The sequence below is a fragment of the Muscardinus avellanarius genome (assembly GCF_963383645.1).
Source record: "Muscardinus avellanarius genome assembly, chromosome: X".
Taxonomy (NCBI): Eukaryota; Metazoa; Chordata; class Mammalia; order Rodentia; family Gliridae; genus Muscardinus; species Muscardinus avellanarius.
In genome coordinates, this window is record NC_137792.1 from 30,039,751 (window position 1) to 30,065,729 (window position 25,979).

The window sequence follows — 25,979 nt, forward strand, 5'->3', positions numbered from 1 at the left end:
TAATATGGTTTCAAAAAGTGAAATAAACATATCTTAAGAACTGAAGCAGATGTCTTAAAAATAGGTATCACTATACAAACAAAATACTATTATTATAATCATCATCTGAGAGAAATGTGCTTCATGGAAAGTTTCTTCAGGAAAAATAAAATTTTCATGAGGCAGAAACTGGTTCATAGAAAGTGATTTGCTGACAAGGTTGCAGTGAACCCTGTCACTAATTAATATAGCCATAGGCAAGAAACTTACTCTTTAAACCTTTTACATTTTCTCATTTAAAAAAATGTATCACTTAGCACTTTCAGCTTCTGCTCAACAGTGTTTAAATGTTTAGCAGTGGAAAAGGCATCACCCTTCTCTTTATAACAATAAAATGATAAAAAAAATCTAAACTAATCATTTTTAAATCACACAGTTATAGGCACAGGGAAATCAACTGGCCTAAAATTTAAGCTAAGTTTGGCTTAGATTCACAGAGATATAGATGTAAGTTTTACCTATAGATAAAGTTATAGTGGGATCAGTTACTGTAATTATTGTAACTAAGTATGTTGAAAAATTAGGACACAGTGAACACTGGTGAGAATAGACTGTCCCTTAGAGCTGAAAATATAGGTGCACTGTGGAACCTTCTTAGAAACTTTTTCCTCCAAACACCATTGGTAATCAGAGAAAAGACTGGAAGGACTCCTAAATATTTATCCTGTGAGGTACAACTTTGAAGGAGATGGACTACAGCTTTTCTGTGGGGGGAAGAAAAAAAATATTCCTACACCTTTCTCTCATATATTCCTTATAAAACTTAACCTATGAAGAGAATAGCAACCAAAATTGTAACCCTTAGGATATTTGTAAAAATATATTCCAGTTACAGGATGGACAGAGGGATAAAACTCTTATTTTTGAAGTGAGGCAGGATAATAAAACTGAGGACACATCTTAAAGATCAGAGGATACAGTGCCTGTATAAGAATGATGTTTACTCAACCCCAGAAAACACTTTCGATGAGAAAGTTTCTATGAGAACTGTTTTTATGAGAAATTATCAAGCATTCCATGTCATGTAACATGGAGTGATTACAGAAAACAGAACCTATATAAGATTCAGTGCAATTAGAAGACTTAAAAACTGAAAAAAGAGCCAATATTGAGAAAAAGGCTTTGTCAAGCTAGACCAAACACTAAACACAATTTTGTCACTCTCAGCCAGAGAGGTATATGAAAACCAAAGAATAAAGTAGCATACTTTCAAGAGAAAACCAAGGATTGGCACCAAATTGTATCATGAGAAAGATGTTGAAACTATATTGCAGGGCATTCAAAATAACTGCGACGAAGCTGGGCGCGGTGGACACTCTTGTAATCCCTGTGCTTGGGAGGCGGAGACAGGAGGATCGTGCTGGTTCGAAGCCAGCCGCGCTGGCTTAAGAGATCCTGTTTCAAAAATATAAAATAGGTCTGGGAGTGTAGCCCAGAGGTAGAAGGGCTTCCAGGAACCCCAGTACCACAAAAAAAAAAAAAAAAAAAAAACAAACTGTGACTAATATAGTTAAACTTTGATTGGAAGAGATGGAGAAGGCAATGATTACTTATTACTCTAAAACCTATTATATAGCTTTCTATTTATTTTTTATATTTTCTTCTCCACTAGAAGCTAAAGAGAATGAGGCAAGGAATATTTTCTGTATCATTTCCTAAACTGTCTCTAGAATCTAGAACAGTTCCTTGACCAATTCATTCACATACTATTATTGAAAATTATTATTACCAAGACCCTGTTCTAAGTTCTGTGGATACATTAGGGAACCAAATAGACAACAATCTCTGTCCTCTTGGAGTTTTCATAATAATGGTAAGATGTAGATAATAATCAAATAAGATGGGAGAAAAAATGACAAGGGAAGAAGGATAAGGAATGTCATGGTGTTAAGGATGCAATTTTGGATAAGGAATCTAGAAAAATTCTTACTAATGGGATGACATCAGTGAATTAATTAGCCTGAAAGCATTGCTATAGTAAATTTCTGACATATTCATATCTTAGCCTATAACATCTTTAAGAGTTCTTGTGTGAAAACAGTATATTTAGCAAATACATGTCTCACCAAATAAAATATAAAAGAAATACATTATGCTAGATATCAAATCGATGTATAGTTTCAGTGTTCTGTAATTTTGACTGAAATCTCCATGACATAATATTAAGGATATAATAACTTCTGACATGAGGGTTTAAGCTTCAATAAAATACATTTTGACTAATATGATGTGTGGCTCAGGAGCAGTGTATGGGTTTTCTTGACTTCATTTGAGAAAAAAATAATTTGTAGTAGGATTATTTAAAAATACAAAGTGGCCTGGCGTGGTGGTGCACACTTGTAATCCCCGCACTTGGGAGGCAGAGACAGGAGGATTGCGCAGGTTCGAAGGCAGCCGTGCGCGCTGGCTTAGGAGACCTTGTTTCCAAATTTTAAAAAAAAGGTAAAAAATAGGTCTGGGAGTGTAGCCCGGAGGTAGAAGGGCTTCCAGGAACCCCAGTACCCCCCAAAAAAAATCCAAAGTGAATTTGAGTCATAAGAGTAAATACTATACTCAGGTGAAAGAACAGAAGTAATTACTCAAAATTACTTTGTATTAATTAGCTCACACTTGGATAAATATGCCAGTTAAACATACTTTATATTAGTAAATTTGTTTAAGATCTTATTGCTGTATTTGAGGAAATGGCTAGTAAATGCCTAAGTGAGTAGACAACTATATGTGGAAACAGAACCTACAAATAGATTTAATTATCAATTTTCCACAAATTCTGCAGAAACTAGACATAGTTATAGTTATTGGGAAAGGGTGAAATTAAAATCTTGGAAAATCTCACATTAAGGATAAGACAGTAGTCAATATGTTATAGTCTAGATATAAGCAGTGACATCCCAACTGGTTATGCATTTCATAGAGAAAGGAATTCAAGAACAACATTTGAAGATCTAAACTTATTATAGGTAAAATATAATAAGTAACTGACCTTACTAATTTGGAATTGACTACTAGAGCACATAATAAAGACAAGACAGTCAGTACCATAATTCCTTAAAAGTCTAGACCACAAGCTAGGCACTGGTTACAGTACAGAACCAAGCCTGGAATCTAGTAAGTTACACCAAGCCTGAAAAAGTATCTTATACAGTGTGAAAAGAAAGTTTTTTTCTATATTTCTTCAAAGAGTACAGTTTCAATCAGAGACTTGTTTCTACAAGTAATGGAACTAGGGGATAAAAAAGAAACTTTTTTATTGTATTTTATGAAGGAACAAAGTACCTTAAGAAATAGGAGCTCTTTATCAGCTACTGGGTTAAAGTAGTGCTGAGGGCTCATATATCATAGAATTCTTAGAACCAGTTTCTTTATACATGGAGAGGTATAGATTAAAACTTCAAGATTTTGTCATTATCTAATTTGTAAATGACATTAATAGTAGGTTATTTTCAGTTTATTGGCTTTTAGAATTTTTTTTTACTTTAATGTTATGGTTAGAATATTTTTTTAAATAATTCTGCCTTTTTCCTTGGTTGATAGGAATAACATAAAGAGTAGAATAAATGTATTCACATTGTAGAATAAAATACATATTATGTATTTATCTACTAGATTTTATTAATTTATCTTTTTACTAATTGTGGTACTGAGGATTAAACCCAGGGGCATTCTACATCCCCAAACCTTTTTATTTATTTTTTTTTATTTTGAAATAAGTTCTCAATTTATGAAGGGTTTCACTAACTTGCTGAAGTTGGCCTCACACCTGTGATTCTCCTGTTTCAGCCTGAGATTATAGGTGAGTACCACCATGGCCAGACTCTACACGTTTTTTAACCAAGTAAGATATGAAGTAGAGAGTGAAATTTTATTTTATAAATTTTGTTCTAGTTTTATTGGTCTAATAATGTCTTTAATATGTTGGGATCAAATGCTATGTGTTTGTCTTGAAAAAATAAAACTATTAAAAAATACAACTATTAAAATTGAGAAACTTATCTACATTAATGAGATATAGAAAATCAGGACAAAAATACTGTAGATTATTAGAATAGAATCCATTGGTATGGAACACATGCCAGCCTTTGCATAAAGGCCTCAAGAGATTAAAGCTCTAAAGAAAATTTAGAAAGATAGAAAAAGTAGTGACAACTTAAGCACGTTTGGGTAACTTTTGAGAAACATAAAGCAATTTTATAGGCTTAAAATTTAATTTTAATTCTTACAGTCTAATAAGCTAAAACATGCTCTGAGCCATGTATTATGGTCAGCCTGGTACGTTCTTATGACCAATTCATGTCTTCTATATAAATATTAAGTTTTCATCATGTTTTCTTTCGATTGAAAAATATGTCAGACTACAATTTTAGGATAGTAATTACATTCAGTCAGTGAGATTAATTAAAATATTCTATCACTTTAAATTTTATTTAAGTTAAAATGAAAAAATTAGAATGCATAAAGTATGATGGATAAGAAGAATTTAAAATGAAAATCAATATGAATCTGCCAAATGTAATTGTAGCTCTATCTGATATGTCAAAAATCCAATTACACCTGAACTAAAATTGTTCTTTTTATAGCTAACAAAACTTTGTACATTTCAGTCTAAACGTATGATCAAATGGATTTAAGTTGTCATGCCTCCATGAATAGGTAGAAAATAAGTAAACAAATTAAACTTTGTACTATTACCAGCTTTGTAGGCAAGTAAAAACTAATCTATAAGAGGGATTACATTTATATTTTTAGTTATCTAATAGAAGAAAAATGATGGACACATTTTATGAAACATTTATTCTAGGATTTTCCTATTTTGCCTGGACACAACCACTCATTACTTTTTTCCACTTTCATTTTTTTTTCTAATTCTGATAACTATATTGGATGTCCTTTCTATAGCAACTATACTGGAATCTCGTTCACTCTTAAGAAGCAAAATAAATCATTATCGAATGCTATTCATCTTATTGTTATATATAAATAGTGCTGCAATATTTATTACAATGTCTATCAGGAAGCAGCCTAATAGGAATAAAATGACAAATATTGAATTATTTATCTTGCAACTAAGCACTCAATTAGTGGATGCATTATGAATTCTCTACGTATGACGTTTGTTTTTGTGAGAGCTGAATTCTAAGAATACCAAGCTCATCCACAGCAAAGTAAATATATATTTTAGATAGTTATAAAGCACTGAATATTTAGTAGGTTATTTTTAAGCCACCAAAAAATTCTTGTATATAATTATATTTGCAAATTTAGGCATTCTTTTCCTCTTAAAAAATCTTATTCCCAAAGATATCTTAGTATGATAATAGAAATCTTACTACTACCATCTACATTTCTTCCATATAGAATAATCTCATTAAACACATATCTTTGGGTTTGATTTTTAAGCAATCAGTTAAAATAACTCCACTTCTAACAGTATATTTAAAATCTCCTTCTGAATATTGGTACTTACATAGCTAATTTTTTCTAAAACTACTTCCCTCCTGTTGCCCAGCTCTGCACCCAAGTTTATTCATGCCTATTCACACGCTAGATTAAGCCATTCCCAATGACTTCAATCCTCCAGAATACTAGCCCAGATGGCAGAACCATATTTGTCTCTGCCTCTCCCACTTAGAAATAAAGAATAAGGACCTATCATACCAACAGGTATAGAAAGCTAGGGAGTTGAAAAAGAAAATGTGAACTGCCTATTGATCTTAGAATTCAGGAATGACACAATGATAAATTATCTGGATTATATTATCACCTCTCCTACATTTTATATAGAGTGATCCAAAAGCCTTCCATCCTGAACTAACAAGCAAGTACAAATAAGTTACAAAAATCTCTTTTCCCTTAACAAAGGACCCAGAAAAGGGTGACCTAACAACAGATTTTTTTTTTTTTTTTGCAATACAAACCCTACTCAAGCAAACATCAATGGAAAACCAAATATATCCCCCACCTCTACTGTTTCAGTGTGGCCAAGAATGTAGTAGATTTTTAAACCCACTCTGATTCCCTTCCTCTCTTCTGTCACATTAATGGGGAACTAATCTACCGGCCCACAACAGAAGCAGGCAGTGTTGATTGCCCTGCCAAAGGAATGTTGCCTATGATATGAAGGATGTTGATCTTTCATTTCATTACATTGTTCTCTAAAGCTTTATTGTTTTACTTTACAATAAGCATATTATTTATCTTATTTGTTTTTAAAATTTCTACTCTCAGTCCCATCTCGCAAAAAAATTCTGGATGAGAATGACTCAGGAAAAACATGATATTGTTTTCATCACAGTTTCATTCTCAGCGTTTTTTTTTTAAATGCACTGCACATAAGTATTTTCTGAACAACTAAGTGAAAAAATAAAATAGCATAGAATAAAATCATACTATACAAAAATCTAATTATCTGGTTGTAACTGGAGTTGTACCTTTGCCATAACAAACCTTGCTGTCTATATAATATTAGTATTCTTTTTTATATGCGGAAAACACTTCATCTGGAAATTTAAATAACTTACCCAGTTTCCCAGAACTAGTGAATAATGGAGTATGAATTTAAAGTTCTCTAAGTACAGTGCAACAAAAAGGAATACTCAATAATTGATCAGTTGTAGTAATACTAGTAGTAATAGACGTATTATATTTTATCTTAAAACTTTCTGTGGGGGATTTAAATCAAAATTAAAATTAATTCCTAAGAAACATGTCTAGTTCTCTAACATTTTTTCTAAATCTTAATTATCTTTCCAATTTATAAGGAAATGTAGTTATAGAATACTAGGATTGATGGGAGCATGAAGATATACTATTCTGATCACTCATATAAAACTTAGACAGCTGAAAGTGGTGGCACACTTGTAATACCAGTATTTGGGAGAATGAGACAAGGAGGATCGCAGTTCATGAACAGCCTCAGCTACTTAGTGAGCCCCTTTGCAAACCAAAAAGACCCTGTTTCAAAATACAGAATAAAAATGAGGGCTGAGGATGTAGCTCAGAAGTAGAATGCCCATGAGTTCCATCCCCAGTACAGAAAAAAAAATTTTAGACACCCATCTCTCATATTGGTCAGTAGCTATGCAGCATGTGATTGACTGTCTTCAATTGATAGAACACTCTCAGTGGTCTCTGATATTGGATTTTTAGTACTTTATAAACCAATAATGAAATATTTATAGTCAAAGTCATATTTTGGCATAATTTTGTTTTTATTTTTCTAAGGTTTATTTAAAAATAAAATAGAGTTATTTGATTTAAAAGTGTTTTGTTTGTGGTGTAAAATTTACCTTCGCAATCATATTTGCACTGAATAACCCAAAAACCTATTTTAAAAACACTGTGTTAAAGTCTCAGAATGAACATTTTCTCTAAAAATCATGGTATATGGAGTTAGAATCTCTGAAAGCAAAATTTAATGGCATCTCATCTCATTGCATCTGGGATAATATATCGAGAATTTCTCTACCTTTCACATATAGAGAAAACAAATTGATTCATTGTTTTAGACTGTACACAATATGATTTTCTCGAGTTCCATCCAATTTCTTACAAAGTAAGAGATTTTGTTTTTTATGGCTGAGTAAAATTCCATTGTATGTACATACCAATGCTTTGTGACCCATTCATCTGTTGATGGATACCTAAGCTGGCTTCATAATTTGGCTACTGTAAATTGAACTACTATGAACATGGGTATACAAGTATGATTATAATAATCTGATTTCATTTTCTTTGGAAACACGCTAAGAACTGCTATCGCTGGGTTGTATGGTAGTTCCATTCCCAGTCTTCTGAGAAACCTCCACATTGATCTCCTGAGAGATTATATTAATTTTCAGTCCCACCAACAGTTTAATAGGATTCCTATTTCCCCATAACCTTGCCAGCATTTATTATTATTTTTGTTGTTGGTTTTATTTTTTTGCAGTACTGGGGATGAGCATTGTACTTATGAGCCACACCTCCTGTAGTATAGGCAGAATAAATATAATTAAATTGTTATTTAATTATATTAAATATTTTTAGCCCTTTTATTTTTGAAATAGGGTCTCACTGAGTTGTGAAAGACCTCACTAAGTAGCTGAGGTTGTCTGTGAACCACAATCCTCCGGTCTCTGCCTCCTGAATGCAGGGATTATAAGTATGAGCCACTAAGTCTGGCTATTATTTGTGTTTTTGATGATTGCCATTCTTACTGGAGTTAGATGGAATTTACATTTCCCCAATTGCTAAAGATGTTGAGCATTTTTTAAATATTTGTTAGTCATTTGTATTTTTTATTTTGAAAAGACTGTTCAGTTCTATCACCCACTTTTTGATTTGGTTATTTGTATTTTTAGTGTTAGCTTGTTAAACTATTTGTATTGTCTACATATTAGACCTTTGTCTGAATGAGTAAGTGGTAAAGATCTCCCATTCTGTAGTCTTTCTTTATAAATTCTTGATGGTTTCTTTTGCATCACAGAATCTTTGTAATTTAATGTTACCCCATTCATTAATTCTTGTTTTAATTTTTTGAGCTTTTGGGGGTTTTATTGAGGAACTTTCTACCCATACCTATATGTTGGAGTGTTGGTCCTACCTACTTTTCTAGGAGTTTCCATGCTTCTGGTCTTATTCCTAGGTATTTGAACTATTTCGAGTTGACGTTTTTAAAAGGTGAAAGGTTAGAATTTAGTTGTACTTTTCTACATATGAATAGCCAGTTTTCCTAGAACCATTTGTTGAAAAGACTGTCCTTTTTCCAGTTATATCTTTGGTGATTTTATCAAAGAGATAGATAAAAGGTTTTGTTTCTGTGCCTTCTATTATGTTCCATTGGCCTATATGCCTTTTTATGCCAATAACACACATACTACTATCACTTTGTAATGTAATTTGAAGTCTGGTATTATGATGCTTCCATCAGGGTTTTTATTGCTGGAATTGTTTTGGCTATTCTGGTTTTTTGTTTTACCAAATTAATCTTAAACAGATTTCTCTATGTCTGTGAAAAATGACAATGATAGTGTGATAAGACTGTGTTGAATGTGTAGATCACTTCTGGTAGAATGACCATTTTAATTATATTTATTCTGCCTATACAAGAGAGTGGGAGTCTTTCCATCTTCTAAAGTCTTCTTCAATTTCTTTCTTTAGTAATTTATAATTTTCATTGTATAATTTTCACTGACCTCCTTGATTAGATTTATTCCTAATTATTTTATCCTCTTTAAGGTTATTGTAAATAGAATTATTTTCTGTATTTATTTTTTCAGTGGATTTATTATTGGTAAAAGGAATACTAATGAATTTCATAAATTTATTTTGTATCCTGCTACTTTGCTGAAACTGTCACTTCTGGAAGTCTTCTATTTTCTTTTGATTATTTGAGGAACCTCTGTACTGATTTCCAAAGTTGCTGTACTAATTTACATTCCTACAAAGAATGTTCAAAGGATCCTTTTTTACATATTTGCATTAACATTCTTTGAATATATATTCTAACTTTGACAAGATTGTAGCTCATATTATTTTTAATTTTAAAAGGATTATATGATAACCACATAAAATAAAACTAATATGTGTGACACAGATAAACATGATGAATTCTCAAGGTACTTTTCGATATTACAATTCAGTGATTTCTTGAAAGTTAACATTAGTTCACCATTTTTTATTATTTGAGGGAATAATAATCACAGAATTGTATGGTGAGTTCAATGGCCAATTAGAGTTCTACTTGTAGACTAGGTAAAAATTTGCAGCCACAAATATAGTACTAGATTTTTAATTAAAAGGACATATTTGTCATATGATTATTTTTTCATAATTTAATTTCAGTATAATAAGAATGCATGGTTGTATAAGGAATCAATTATCCTTTTTATTTGTCTCGCCTTCTTATATCATCTAATTATCGAACTTTATTTTTAGTAGAAATATCTATTTTTAATGACATAATCTTTGTAAGAGTAAAGGAGTATTCCTAAACTTGATTACTTTGGGAATCAATACTTGGTTTATTTGACTTAGCTCTTACTATTTTTATTTTACTACATTTTAAGTGAATTAATTTGTAATTTTACTTTAATTAAAAATAAGATTGAAATTTTTATAAACTATAGACTCAATAAAATTTTTACTTAAGGCCTTTGAAATGTATTTTTATCTATCTTATATTTCATTATCATAGAAGGCAGTTTATCAATTTAAAGTAGCAATAGAAAATTTATTTTATCATACTAAGAATAACTGAGAACCACAATAAAAATACAAATGAAAGAATACATCCAAAGTTCAGGTATATCTTACAATTTCTTACCAAAGTCTCTATATATGCAAAATATAGTGGCATTCATATGTAATGCAAAATATAATGACATAATTTTTAGAAAAATATCAATTTTAATTAGCCCTATTATACATAACGATTCAATAAAATATAGACTTCATAAAGACAAAGTTGAAGATAATAGATATTAAATATCTCTTCATAAGCAACACAGTATTTCAATGGGGTTTTAAACAATTTGTTTAACCAAATTGTCTCAATTTCCTCATTTTTACAATGAAAAATATGATAGCACTTAATTTTGTTTTTTTCTGATTACTAAATAAGATATTGCATAAGTAATACTTAAAACAGATAAAATAAATTTTAATTATTAATCATATTGATTATTAGTTATTACTAACTATATTAGACCTTTGGACATTTTAAATTCTTCAAGAAATTTAATTAAAATATAAAAATATGTTAAGAATTTGAATTTAGGATTTTTGGGATGTTCTTGGTATTCTTAGTAGTTTGGTATTTTTATCTGATTCAAAAATGATTTGATTAATATTAGCCTTATAAGAAGAAATTTTTAAAAAGTGGAGTCAATAATTAATTATTATATTGTAAAAAACTTCTGTTACTCAAGCCAGGTGTGGTAGTGCACGCTTGTAATCCCAGCATTTGGGAGGCTGAGACAGGAGGATAGCGGTTCGCCGACAGCCTCAGCTACTTAGTGAGGGCCTTTGTAACTCAGTGAGACCCTGTTTCAAAATAAAGAGCAAAATCTAGTGTTGGGGGTGTAGCTTTGAGGTAGAATACCCCTGGTTTCCATCCCCAGCACCACACACACACACAAAAAAAAAAAACTTGTTATTCTTCAAAATAAAGTTAGACACTTATCACATAGAAATTCTCATTGTTAAAAATGTTCTGAACGTCACAGCCCTTCTAATCTCTCCATACTTGTCCAATAGAAATGGTACTTTAGTCACTGTTTTCACTAATATAATATAAAACAACTGACAATATAACTTACAGAAAGAAAAATTATTTATTCACAGTTCTGGAGATTTTAGAGGTTCAGTCTGTTTCAGGACAGGTCTAAGAAACTCAGGGCATGGTGACAAGAGGCAGAAAGTAGAAGAAAGGAAGGCTTTGCTTTCACATCATGGAGAAGTGAAGCAAGAGAAAGCATGCAAGGGTTTTCAGAGACACAAAAACAGTCTTAATGACCACACCTCCACGGATCCATCTCCTCTACCTACACAAAACTCGCTTAGGTGACCACCCAGTAAATACATTACAAATTATTTATTTATTGATGAGATTACAACCCTCATCAAGAAATCATAGTAACTCTGAACATTAATACCTGATATCTTCAGGGCAAATTCCTTATTCAAACCATGACAAATTGAGGTATTATTTTCAAAATATGATCTCAGAATCATCTGATTCTAGATTCCATAGGTGATACTTAAAGTAGTAGCTTCTAGGGCCTCAGATCGGGTGGAATAAATCAGAATGCCTGGAGTTGGGGCTCAGAAGGCTTCATATTTAAAAAGTTTCTTAGGTGGATCTTAAGCATAGGATGGATTTAAAATTTTTATTCTGCCGAGCGTGATGGCACATGCTTTTAATTCCAGCATTCGGGAGGCTGAGACTGGAGTATCGTGGTCCACAGACAGCCTCAGCTGCTTAGTGAGGCCCTCTGCAACTCAGTGAGACACAGTTTCAAAATAAAGAATAAAAAATAGGGCAGGGGGTGTATCCCGGAGGTCGAATGTCCCTGGTTCCATCCCCAAACCCGCAAAAAACCCCAAAATAAATAAAAAATAAATTTAAAAAATTTATTCCATTATACCACAAGAAATGCTTATAATTTTTCTACTTTCTGGACTTCATAATTAGGAGCAGATGTCACATTCTTTAAGAAATAAGGTTTGGCTTTCTTCATGGAAATGAACACATATTACTGGCCGCAGTTCTGGGACTCCAAACAAAAACCTGGGCATGTTATGCTCTGGAAAAAAATGCACCAGAAATCAAAGGATCAAAAATTGCTGTACTTTCTCCCCTGTATATTATATTAAGGTTTGATAACACTCATAGATTTTATGATTAATCAATCACTCTGGGAAACCTCAGCAACCACTTTCAACATTTTCTCAGTTTTTGTTGCCTTCTCAGGAGAAACTTCTCAGCATAGAGTAATATATATATATATATGAACAGAGTTGAGCTCATTTGAGAGAAATTACTGAAGTGAATTATAATTTAGCATAATGTATTTTTTGTTCAGAAGCAATCTTGAAAAATTAATAATCAATAAAAGAATTAGGAAATTATTTTCTCCTATTACATTTACTTTCTGTAATTAGTTACCACATTTTAAATTATCTTTGTATGTTTTACAGAAATTGTTTTGCCTCCTAAAGCAACTCTAGATATTCCAGTGTTATTTACGCCTCGAGTTATGAAGTTATGCAAAATACTGGCCATTGTTCAAATAATGAGAGCAAATGGAGAAAATTGGCCTATTGACAATTTTGATGAGTTGGATATAGAGACCAAAAGGTAAAACTTTTTTAAAATAAAGGAACAATTTATTTACAACATAAGTTACAATTAACCATGGGCAGTACAATAATGCTGATATGGAATATTGTTTCAGAAAGTTCTTGGGAACCGGGTTCCTATTATATTATTCTGAAGGTTATTCCTAAGGTCTACTCAGAATTATTTCGTTTTGGACTGGCATTAATGGGATAGATTTCTTTTGCATGTTATACATATATAATGTAAAGCTCATTTTTTTATTATTTGAACTGGTGACATCCATAAGTTTAGAGGAGAAAATATATTTATTATATGCATAATTACATATGTTATATATAATCATATTATAATGCATATATAATTATTATATGTTATATATAAGTATTGATCTATAATTTACAGTAAATATATATGCATATATATAATTATTGATCTAAAGTTTAAAGTAATGAAGTTCAATCTTAAGTATCATTCTCAAAGAATCAGAGGTATGCAAAGAGACATAGTGACTGCTAAGATAATAAATAACCAATATTCTGAAGACATCTTGAAGCAGATTACTGGGGAAAAAGTGTAAGACTTGTAATTTACCCAGTGATGACATTGTGCCAGGTGGATATGACATCCTGATAAAATATTGCCATTATTAGAGGATACTGTGTCATTGCCATAATGCCGGTAACTTGTACTCTCTTTGCTTAGGTAAAATCTAAGAAAACATTAATATTATTCTGCTTTTATGGTTTTATTAATTAATGATAGAAATCTTGATTAAAAGGAAAATTTTGTCCATCATTTTTCTGTTTGTTTCCCACATATTAAAAAATACTTTATTTGCCCCCATTGATATCCATTCTCCCAGGTATTTCACCACTCATAGAGTCACAACTGGCTACATAATTTGTGTATTTCAGTGAGAAATAAGAATGCAGAGGTCCTTTTAAAAAATTAGCAAGAATTTTAAGACAGTTATATTAGTACATTAAGTAAGCACACAGCCCTTCTAAGTATGCAGTCTTATGTCGAGACCAAATCATAGGAACAACTACTTCTGACTATAGTGTCTTATATTTTATTTTAACTAGAAAAATTTTATCTCCAACAATGATCAGTAATTTTATTTATTTATTTTTTGTGGTACTGGGAATTGAACCCAGGGGTATTCTACTTCTGAGCTAGCTACACCCTTAACTCTATTTTTTATTCTTTATTTTGAGGCAGGGTCTTACTAAGTTGTGGAAGACCTCACTAAGTAGTCAAAGTTGACTGGGAATCCACAATCCTCCTGTTTCAGCCTCCCAAATACTAGGATTATAAGCGTGCACCACCACACCTGGCCAATAATGATCAGTAATATTTTCTAGTTGCCGGCTCTTAACAGCATATGATAGACCTAAAATATTTAAAGACATTCTCCCTTTCTTTCACCAGTGTTACCTTAAAGTAAATCCTCATTATTTTCTGACATCCTATATATCATGATTTTGGGGGGCTTGTGCTTTACCTGTAGACTTTATGGCTTAAAATCTAAGCTATAAAGACTACATTATTTCTCATCAATCACCATTTGATCATATCAGTAAATCTAGATGTACCCTTTAAAAGTAGACAACAGCTGGGCATGGTGGTGCACACTTGTAATCCCCGCACTTGGGAGGCAGAGACAGGAGGATCGCGCAGGTTCAAAGCCAGCCGTGCTGGCTTAAGAGACCCTGTTTCCAAAAATAAAATATAGGTCTGGGAGTGTAGCCCAGAGGTAGAAGGGTTTCCAGGAACCCCAGTACCACCAAAAAAAAAAAAAGTAGACAACAAAAGCTTCTAAATTTTAAGTTATATTTTATGATGGTTTCCTTTGTTATAATTTTCAAGGATTTTTCCGGAATAATTATAAAATCATCTGGAAAAAAATGCTCTTTTTTGTCAATTTTTAAGTTTAAATTTATAAGCTGTACTAAAATATCATTAGGTCAATAATAAATATGCTCTTTTATACTAATATTTAAAGTGTTTTACTTTTTGTTAATTCTTAATATTTTAATTTATAATTAGATCTATGAGAATAGAGAGCAATGAAATTGAGGCAATAAAGTGGAAATATCCTATTATTGGACTTCCACAGGCACCACTTCCTAAAGGTCCTACAGGTAGGTATATTTTAGAGTCTGGAAACATCACAATTATAAAAAAATTTCTCTAATCTAATTTCTTTTTTGTGCAGAGAAAATAAGCAATGAATAGGCCAGCCCTACTGGTGGGAGTGCTGGAATATAACCCTCTCTCCAAACAATGAGACTGACAACTTTCCCAAAACATTTCTCTATTTTCTGTTGCCAACCTATTGGTGAAACCCAGATATTAGTTTAGGTTAAAATAAAATTAACTTCAGACTCCCTCACCCATTTGTTACCAATGGCATTTTACCTCTGAGATAAACCCCTAGCCCCATTTTATTAAATTTTGAATAAGACTTGCTTAGGTGCAGAGGGCCTTGCTAAGTTGCTGGGGTTGGCCTCCTTGTACCTATGATCCTTCTCTCAGTCTCCCAAGTAGTGAGATTACAAGCATGTAGCACCACACCTATTTAATTTCCTACCCCTTTATCACACAGAACAAGACACTAGACTGTAAAATTTCCAGAAATTTTTGTTCTCAACCACTTTTAACCGGTTAAGTCCAAAGTTTTGAGTTCTGTGAACATAATCGATATTTAAGTATTATTTTGAAGTTAGCATAAATGGTATATTTGTTGTTTAACATAGTTTGAGTAGATGTTCAACATCTGAGAGAATGGGGAGAAATGTGTTAAATCAACATATTTCAGTTTTTGGGAAACTCTTAGTTTTATCTAAATTCTATCCTGTGAGGATGCCCATTCATTTTCTTACTTAATCCAGACACAAAACAAATCTTTGTTATTCTCTAAAACCATCAGAATCACCAAAGTTTTCAGAGAGTTTTTCTTTGCCAAGATACACAAATTATGAAATCCCTGACCTTGAGTGTCTTTTTTATTATTGGTTCATTGTAATTAGGCATAATATTGAGGTTCAAAGTGACAGAAACATACATGCAAATACTATTCCTTCTGTGTTTCCCTCTTAGCCCCTTCCTGTTCTCCATCTCCATAGATATTATTTACACTGATATAGATAACTTCATATATAAACAAATGATTATTTGAATAATTTGCATTATCAGAATTTTCTTTTTATCTTCTCAATTCCCACCATAATCCAATCCCTTATTCTACTAGTATCTTTCCTCATTTATCTAAAATCCTTTTTGTTTCCCAGTTTCTCTTTAGCCCCCACATGAGTGAAATATATGGCCATTTGTTTCTGTGCCTGGCTAATCTCACTTAGAATGATATTCTGAAGATACATCCATAACCCAGGCTTTTCTCAAATTTCTGTGCATTTTCATTCCTCCGTACTCTCATTTCTTCTATATTTTTTGATTTCCCCATCTTTCCCCAATACCAGCATAAGAAATAAAATTCCACTTATATGACCATATAGAGAAATTTAATATTACAGAGCCCTTATCAGTTCTTCATAGCTAACATAAACTGAATTGCTCTGTAAACTGAAGGATTAACTGTTTTAGGTCCCTGCCATAAAAAAAAAAGATGAGATTTTAAGTCTTAACATTTTTTTTTCTTCTCCCTGAAATACCAATCACTGAAAATCAAAGAATTAAACTTCAAAACTGGGGGTGCAGATTAATGGTTGAGTCCTTGCCTAGAATGTGAAAGGCCCATTTTCATCTCCAGCAGCAACAACAACAACAGATAATTAGGCTTTGCATGTATAAATTATCTCACCATACTTAGGAAAAGGAAAAAGGAATCATTTTTTCTTGTAAATAAAGCTTTACCCAAGATACACTGGTTATAAAAAAGGCCAAGATGATATATTTCCTTACTAGTTTAGTTTTAACTTGAGCAAAAATCCACATACACAGTAGTATCTTTAACAATACATGTCATTTGTTTTACTTATTTTACACTTGAGTTAAAAAATCAACATATATAAATATTTCAAATATACTAAATTATCTTTAGAATGATTTTGAGACATGTCAAAATTTATTTATTTCATTCTAGAAAATTAGTGATTGAATATTTTTCAGAGAACTGTACGATTTAAAATTTGTAATATACAGTTATCTGTTCAAAGTAATGTAATAAAGCCTGCAGATCACTCTGCTGGAATTCTAATAGAAGAGTTGTTTACATCTAGTAAAACAGTTTTGTGTTTTCTATATAAAAGTTTTAAAATAGATTTTTCAGTCTACAATAAAGCTTATGGGTTTTTGCATGTTTTTTCAAATGAAGTTAAACATGCTCCAAAATATTTCTTTTGAGTCACTTTTCTTGGTAATTACTTGAGTTTTAAATCAAATGAGAGTTCTGTAAATAGCTTCTGTTAGGTTAGCACAGCCTAATGAAAGCATCAGTGTTCTGAAATAGATTGCATATTCATTAATAAAACATTTTATTGAATTCTTAAACTCTAATGGTAATTACTTTGCTCTACAAATGCCCTTGAGAGGCAAGTGGTTTTAATTTTACATACACATATTATTTAATTTCTTTATAATCCATTTTTGTTCTTTAATAACTCATCAGAGATAACCTACTGCTTTCCTTGTTCAATTTTATCATTGTCAAATTTATTATTTCTTTTCATTTTCGTGCATATACCATTCAGATTATTTGCAAACCCAGGATGATTTTTGTTGTTGTTCTGTCATCCACCTTTCTTCTTTGTGTATTCTTACCTACTAATGTCCACTGGGGCAGATAATTGGAAAAGTACTCTACTCTCTGTTGTCTATAAAGACAATAGAAAGTAAATAAATCTCTTGTAATGGAGTTGCTCTTAATTGCCAGGGAACTAATTTTCTAAGTACATATAGGAAAAGGTCAGTGACATGATACCAATTGTAACTGTGATCTCACTAATTTCCAATTTAGTTTTTAAGACTGAAGTTAATTATACTTATATCTTGATTTTTTATTCTTATAGTACATTCCACATACTTGGTTTAAGTTCATAATGTTCAATTATAATTATGTATAATTTTAGAAAGAAAAATTAATTGATTATAATATTATATAATACTATATGTATTCTGAAAACACATATATCTGAGGACAGCAACTATTTTCTTTTTTAGTTTATGTGAAGGTATCTTCATTAATACCAAAAAATTATTACATAATATTTTATGTAATGGAAAGCTTTTATATTTTCCTATTTCAGTCAGCATTCTTACAGCTATAATATAAAAGAATTACCCTGTAACTTAGATGAAAGATTCATTTTCTTACAGTTTTGAGTTCAGACCATGTAATGCCAGGGACATGGTGGTGGGAGAAAGAAAAAGGGAGAACACAAGATCTATACTTCTCACATCATGGAGACTAGAAACTAGAGACAAAAAGCAGGGGGAGGAACTATATATAATTCCCAAGGCCTCATCCCCAGACACCATCCTGCAGTCCTAGATAATAATAAATTCATTAAAATTGATTTATTCAATGCTGTAATTACAGCCCTCATGTCTCAATTACAGCAACTCCAAATACCAGGTTTTATACTCTTAGAGGGACCATTTTCTTTCTATGACAATTCTCTTTATTTAATTTATATTTGATGCACATTTGATTTAATAAATAACATATTTTAAGGGAAATGATATTATTATTTATATGGATTCCAGTACATATGGCAGTGTAGTAATATAGAGCTATTGCCAAAGGAATGTATTAATACTTTTTTCTTGGTGCATTGTAAGTATACATCATAGTGAGGTTCAGAGTAAAAAAAAACATACATGCATGCAACATTAATGTTTCTCTCTAGTTTACACCCTTATCTCCCTGCTTCTCAAGTAACTTAATATATGAAAAGAGGATTATTAAAGTCCTTAGCATCATTAGCTCTCCCTTTCTCCTTTCTCAAGCTCCACCTCTCCAGATCCCCCTCCCCCATTCTACTATTGTTTTCTTCATTTATCTGAAGTTTTCTTTGTTTCCCAGTTTCTAACTTCTACATATGAGTAAAAACACATGGTTCTTAACTTTCTATGACTGATTTTATTAAGCAATATAGTCTTGATATCCATCTATTTTCCCAAAAATGATGTATCTGCATTATTCTTCAAATTAGCACAGTTGCTAAGGATACCAGTATAGAGGTTCTTTGAAAGACTGGGAATGGAGCCACCATTTGACCCAACTATACCACTATTAGAGATCTTCCCAAAAGAATTGAAATGAGATTACTATAGGAATACATTAATTTTCATGCTTATAGTTGCTTGATTCATCAAACCAAACTATGGAAACAATCTAGGTATCTATTAGTAGATGAATGGATTAAGAAATTAACTGCATACACACAATAAAACTCTACTCAGTCACAAAAAATACTGCTTTATATAATGAGCAATTGTACATATGAAACATTTTGATTTGTAATAAGATCATTGAAAACTTCTATACTTGTTATAAAATATCAGAATTAGATACAGATATAAATGTATATAAATATTTAATGTACATTAAATAAAATGTAGTTACAGTTTAACATTAATTTTACATAATTACAACTTTATTTCTAATGGCAATTTGTAGGTTTGAAAGTAATTAAAAATGAAAAATTTTTACTTAAATATTTAAATATAAATTTTAAGATGCATCTAAATAAATTATAGAAACATTTTAGGTATAATTTAAAATAAATGCTACTGAGCTTATTTTTTACATTATTTGAGAGCATTTGCTCTATTATTATAAGAGTAGAGCCTGGAATTACCAAAATGGACATAAAGATTTTAAAATGATAGGAATTTACATTCCCACAATTGCCACTTGAGTTATTGACATAACTATCTCAATTCTTGAATCAAATTTCTATATATTAATATATTCAGCTATAATGTAGGAGGTTAGCTTTATCTTTTATTGTGCTATTTTTAAATATCACTAAATATTTATAATTGCTTAGAACTGTCAATATATGTAGATATAGCATGATTGTTTCTGTGTGTGTGTTTGCATGTCTATTAAGGCCAGATTCAATGACAATTCAAAGTATATCAAAGAAAGCTTTATTTATAATGACATTCATTTTATTTTGCATCAAAAATTACTATATAACCTATTATGTAAATTGAAAATATTTCTCTCTTGTAGTTGTTATACAATGTCAGTCAAGGAGGCGGGTAGAAGAGAAAGTAGAAGTCACACTGATTGGTGATTTTTTTGGAATAAATCCTATCCCAGATATGACAGAGTTTTTGGTGATTCCCAAAAGAAATTTCTATAGTAATATTTCTGAAGATTTTGATGGTAAGAGAACCATAATTATGGATATAAAAAGATAATAAATAAAAGTTTAGTTACCTTGGATTGTAGGTTGCTGATTGCTTAGTTATAAAGATCCATGTCCATTTACTTTTCATTTACATTATTGAAATTCAAGTTAATACTCAGAGTGTTCTATTATGTTTGTTGTATTTTTGTAGTAATTAACTCAAAGATAACAATAGTTATTGCTATTATAAGATTTGTATGTTATGGATTGTGATTCTATCAACAATGAAAAGGTAAAAAGCTACATAACAGTAACTATCGCCTCTCATAAACTTTAATTATTTTCATTCTTTCTTCCTAACTTAAAGATTCAGATTGAAGCCATGATTTAAAGCTTTAAACTTAGAAACAAAATCTTGACTGCATGTTTCTTATATTGAAAATAGAAAATTTAACATAAATTAGATATAATACCTAAGTATTTTGTATGATATAGTTTATTGAATAAGTTTACTTTATATTCCAGATTTTTATAAAAAATAATTTAATATATTTTTAAAATCTGGAAATCTAAATGCTCCACAAGCCATAAATTCCATACCTGGCCTCATTTGACAGGTTACATTCAAAACAGGTTACTGAAAATATTGTATAAAATTACCTTCAGACAATTATGTATAAGGTATATAAAAACATGAATGAATTTTTTATTGAGATTTATAGTCCATCCCTAAAATCTCTCTTTATCTATATGTAAATGTTCAAATATCAGAAAAGAATCCAAAATCCATAAACACTTCATAAGAAGTTATTATGTTACTTAGCAATAGAAACATAGAGGTATAGATAGACCCTTCATCTAACCACAGAAAAACATTTGGCAAAAATTCGTAGACAAATTTTCTTAGCCAGACAACAAAAGTATATGAAATTCTTCTGCATCTTGGAAAAATGTAAAAGCAGACTCACAAAAACCTATAGGGAAATGTAGGACCCTTTATTGCAAGAAACCCTGCCCAACACAGGGTATTCAAATAACATTGTTGATATTATGGATATAACATACAAAAATTAGAAAAGAAAATCAAATATAAGTAGGAATGAATCAAACTCAAAATCAAAGAGCAAAAATTATGAACAAAGGTAAAGCAGCCTATATATTATTTTATAATGTAGCATATATACCATTTTATATATAGTATGTATAAAATTAATTTCATATATAGTAATATTATATATTATATGTATCATTATGTCTAGTATATACATATACTAAGCCAGTCATGGAGGCACAGACTTGTAATCTCAGCATTTGGGAGCCTGAGACAGGAGGATCAAGGTTCAGGGTTAGCCTCAACTACTTAGTGAGGCCCTTTGCAACTCAATGAGACCCTGTTTCAAAATAAAGAATAAAAAACAAGGCTGGGGTGTAGCTCAGAAGCAGAATGCCCTTGGGTTCCATCCCCAGTACCACAAAAAATTTATAGATTGTCTAATATTCATAATTCATTCAAAAATGTCAACCTATATAAGTGTGTTTGTGTTAAGATCAGATAGAGTGATAATTCTGTAAAAAGATTTACTTTTCATGAAGTAGCCCATTTTATTTTATGTCAAAAATGATCATATGAGGTGGGAAAAAATGGCGACTGTGGGACACAACACATCTCAGTAGCTCTAACAAACAAAAATTAAGTACTGAGAAGGCAGATCCTTGACAAGACAAAGAAGTGAAGATATTTACAAACAAAACAAAAAAACGGGAACTACAGAGGAAAAACACAAAACTCAGATCATGAGATCCACAACAAAGACACTGAGTGTGCAACTGACCTGGTGTGGCAGCCAGCACCATCTTGGGCTGTAAGCTCAAATGCAACTTACTACTCCACAGCCCAAAGAAATTCTGGCAAAATCTTGAAGTACAGAAAGCAGCAGCAGAGCTCCAACATCTTAAGTGAACAACACCATGCTTCAGGGATAAAGAAAAAGATCAAAAGCCCATGCACTCACCAGAAGCCTGCACCCACAGGGATGCACTGTACCCTCCAGAAACACGGCCCATAGGACAACAAGGTAACAATGTTACTCGGCAAACAACTGCCCAGAGCAGCTGCCGGAACCCCAGTGGACCAAACTCTGGCAGTCTGCCCGAGGTGATTGGGTTTTAATGTACAGACACAAAAAATGCCCATAGTGCCCAGGGTGCAGTACCAGCACAGGGTCATAGTGGGTCACTCTGAGATTACACTGGACACCCTCTGCCGGGGTGGGTAGGGAGGTACAGGTCCAGGGCTGGAAGGGGCAGAACCCAGGAACAGAAGGCACAGAACCAAGGGCCTGAAAGCACAAAGTGCAGGCCTGGAAAGCACAGAGCTGAGGGCCTGAAAGCTCAGAGCACAGGGCCAGAGATCACAAAGCCTAGGGTACAGAGTGCAAAGTCCATGGCAGGAGAATGCAGAACATGTGTCGAGAAAGTGCAGAGCCCAGGACCAGAAGGCACAGAGCCCAAGGACAGAGAGTGTAGAGCCCAGAGCCAGAAAATGCCAAACCCTGCGCCTACACATAACTAATTTACATAGACAAATGCCACTCAGACACCTGAACACAAAGCAGTCAGAGACAAGAGAGGGGCACAAACACCCATAAAGTGGGTGCAAAAACTGAAAATAGGTTATAGAACAAATGAGAGATATTGAAACATACTCCAGAACCTACCGGAGTGAACAGACATTTATGGGCCTTGTATATGTAGATTAGCAGTATTGCTTTTTTTTTATCATTTTTTGCCTGATTTATTCTTACAATCGTTAGTTTTTGTTGCTTCTTTTGTTATTATATTCATGTTTGTTTGCATCCTCCCCCTTCCATTTATAAGCGTCTTCCCTCTATCCTATCTATTCTCCTATCAAAAAGTTTTTCCCTTACTGTATCTCCTTGTTTTATACTCAAACTGTTTAATATCTCCATATTTAAATATTCTATTTTAACTACAGAAATTCTAGTATATCACCAACTCTCATTCTTAACCAGACACTACCTTATTATACTTAAATTCTTACTCAAGTTAATTATATCCTCTACCCAACTACTGTACCCATAACCCCAGCTCCTCCCCCCTTACTAACTCTTACCATTGAAAAAAGACCACTATTTACCCCTGCATGAACTTGCTGACACCTCTAAATCCCTACTGCTAAAACTAGATCAGACGGGATATGCACATATTCACTCATAAAAAGAAGATGCCAAGACAACAGAAACACAAATCTGAGAATTCTGAAAATATGAGAATGAGGAACAGTAAGGAAGTAAGGGAAATCACAAATATTGACCTACAAGAAATACAAGAAGGAGAATTCTGAATCATAATCTTCAATATAATGAAAGGCCTCACAGTAAATGTAAAAGTGATGAAAGAGGAAATTGAGATGTTAAGAAAGAACCAGAAAGAGGTCTGGATTGAAATGAAAGAGCCAATAAATGAACTAAAGACAGCAATAAAAATAAACCCTGGAATATTAGATGAAATGGAAAACAGAATATCACTGTTGGAAGACAGTTCATTCAAAATTGAAAGTACAGCCAACAGTATACAGAAGACATTACAACAATAGAACCTATACATCCAACAACTATGGGAAAATATGAAATATCCTAATTTAAGGATAAAAGGAATGGAAGAAGGGATAGAGACACAGACCAGAGGTATCCAAAATCTCTCTAGAGAAATTCTATTCTAAATTCTATTCTAAAGGTCTTCAAAACCAGCGCTAGAGAAAATACTCAAAGAGATTAACTACAAAGAAGAAATAGGTAACACTCACCAGAACCAGAGAAACAAGATTTTCCATCCAACAGACAACTAAGATTGGTTATCTGTGGAGATTCATTATTTATGTTAGTCCTTTACCTATCTCTAAGTTGTATTGTTTGCCTTTATTGTTGTTAATTTTTAGGATTTCTAGTTGGAATATTAATATACCTTCAGATATAGCATTTGGAAATATTTTATCCAATTCTATTAGTAACTTTTAACTCTGTTTACATTGTCTTTGGATATACAATATTTTCTTTTATTTTTTAGGGAGTTTGTATATTCTTCTGTTGCCTGTGCCATTGAAATCATATCCAAGAAATCACGGCCAATTTCAATGTTGTGAGGTTTTATGACCCAGATTTTCTCCTAAAAGTTTATAGTCTTAAGATTTATATTTAGGTCTTTTATCTATTTTGAGTTAATACTTGTATATGGGATTAGGTAAAGGTCCAATTTTATTCTTTCCCATGTAATTATTATTTTTCAACAATATTTAGTTAAAAGATTATTATTTCCACCACCAAATGTTCGTGGAAACCTTGTCAAAAATAACTTGACAATATAGGGAAGAATTTAGCTCTAGGCTTGTATTTAACTCCAATGGTCTATATATCTGCCTTTAGAACAGTACTACACTGTTTCAATTATTGTAGCTTTATATGGTTTGAAATCAGAAAATATATATCTGCTAGCTTTGTTCTTTTTCAAGATCGTTTTGGGTATCTAGAATTCATATTCCATATTAGGATAGATTTTTTTCTGAAAAATAAATATATAAATATATGATAGTTTCACCTAAAAAAACAGAAAAAATATTCTCTAGTAAGAAAGAAAGCAAAAAGAAATATTGAAATGCTATCTTTAAATCATCAAACACTTGGTATCAGACAAATGAAACTGTTATGTGAGATTATCATTTTTAATTTTGGATAAATTGCTACAATACTAGATGTCAACCACTAAGCCAAGCATGGGAAGGAGGGATGGGGAGAGAATGGGGTGGGGATCGGGTGGGGGCTGACTGGGCGATGTGTGCATGTATGTCTACAAAAGTTTGTATCCCACTATGATGTATGAATACAGTGCACCAATAAAATAAAATTAAAAAAAAAAAAAAAAAAAAAAAGGTCACTCTCTTCAATCTTCTTATAAATGAATAGAATTCTCTATGGGAACCAGATAAGTAGGAGAAAATAATCCCTAAATTTCTTTCTCATCTTTTGTCCCTTTTTAAAAAATTATTTCCTTCTGTCCAACAAAACCATCTAGCCATATTAAATAAAAACACAATGACCTCTATGCTCTCCCTAACTTTGGATTAATGAAGACATATCACTTTTAAGTTTGTATCATCCAACAACATTCCGACAAGCCTCTTTGCTACCAAATATGTTCAGTCTCAAAGATGTCCAAATTAATAAGACACAGATTCTATTGTAAAGAGATTAAACAACTTAATTAAATATATTTGATTTATACACCTACATTATTTAAATCAACTGATGCTACTGTACTGGGATATTATACTTGGAGTTTTATACTATATTTTGCCATGTCACTTCCATATGATTATAAATTATTCTATATATATTTCTTCCTACTTTATTTTTGGCCTATGAATTATTAGTTCTTCTCTGGGGTTAGCTCAGTAACTTTCCCTAGGGTACTTTTTATCTGGGAGCAGTTTTGTGACTACCCATTTTACTCTTCAGGTGTTCTGTAACTTAAGATTGTTCTGTGATTAACCTTTTTTATTTTTCTTGTCTGATTTGTTTATTTTTTGTTACCTTGATCTCATTTCATCCAAGCCAGTTATCTTTCTGTGTTTCATTTTTATGCTAGATGTAAACCACAATGCCAGGTTTGGTCTGTAATCATAAACAAATCTTGTTTATGGCCTCCAACCCTGAACCTTTGCTCTGCTCCTCTTTACTTCATTATCTCTGGTCAACTCATTCTATCCAGGCTTCTGTCTA

The 25,979-nt window shown here is 31.8% G+C and overlaps 1 protein-coding gene across 1 annotated transcript in view; it reads left to right on the forward strand.

The window, feature by feature from the left end:
• Positions 1-25,979, forward strand: part of CFAP47 (cilia and flagella associated protein 47) — a gene marked incomplete at both ends in the record, with an annotated part of 367,798 nt that overhangs the window by 302,018 nt on the left and 39,801 nt on the right. The window contains 3 exons of the mRNA XM_080718845.1: positions 12,718-12,877; positions 14,909-15,003; positions 20,064-20,219. Of these exons, the coding sequence (XP_080574971.1) occupies positions 12,718-12,877; positions 14,909-15,003; positions 20,064-20,219 (411 nt within the window). The remainder of the gene's footprint in view (positions 1-12,717; positions 12,878-14,908; positions 15,004-20,063; positions 20,220-25,979) is intronic.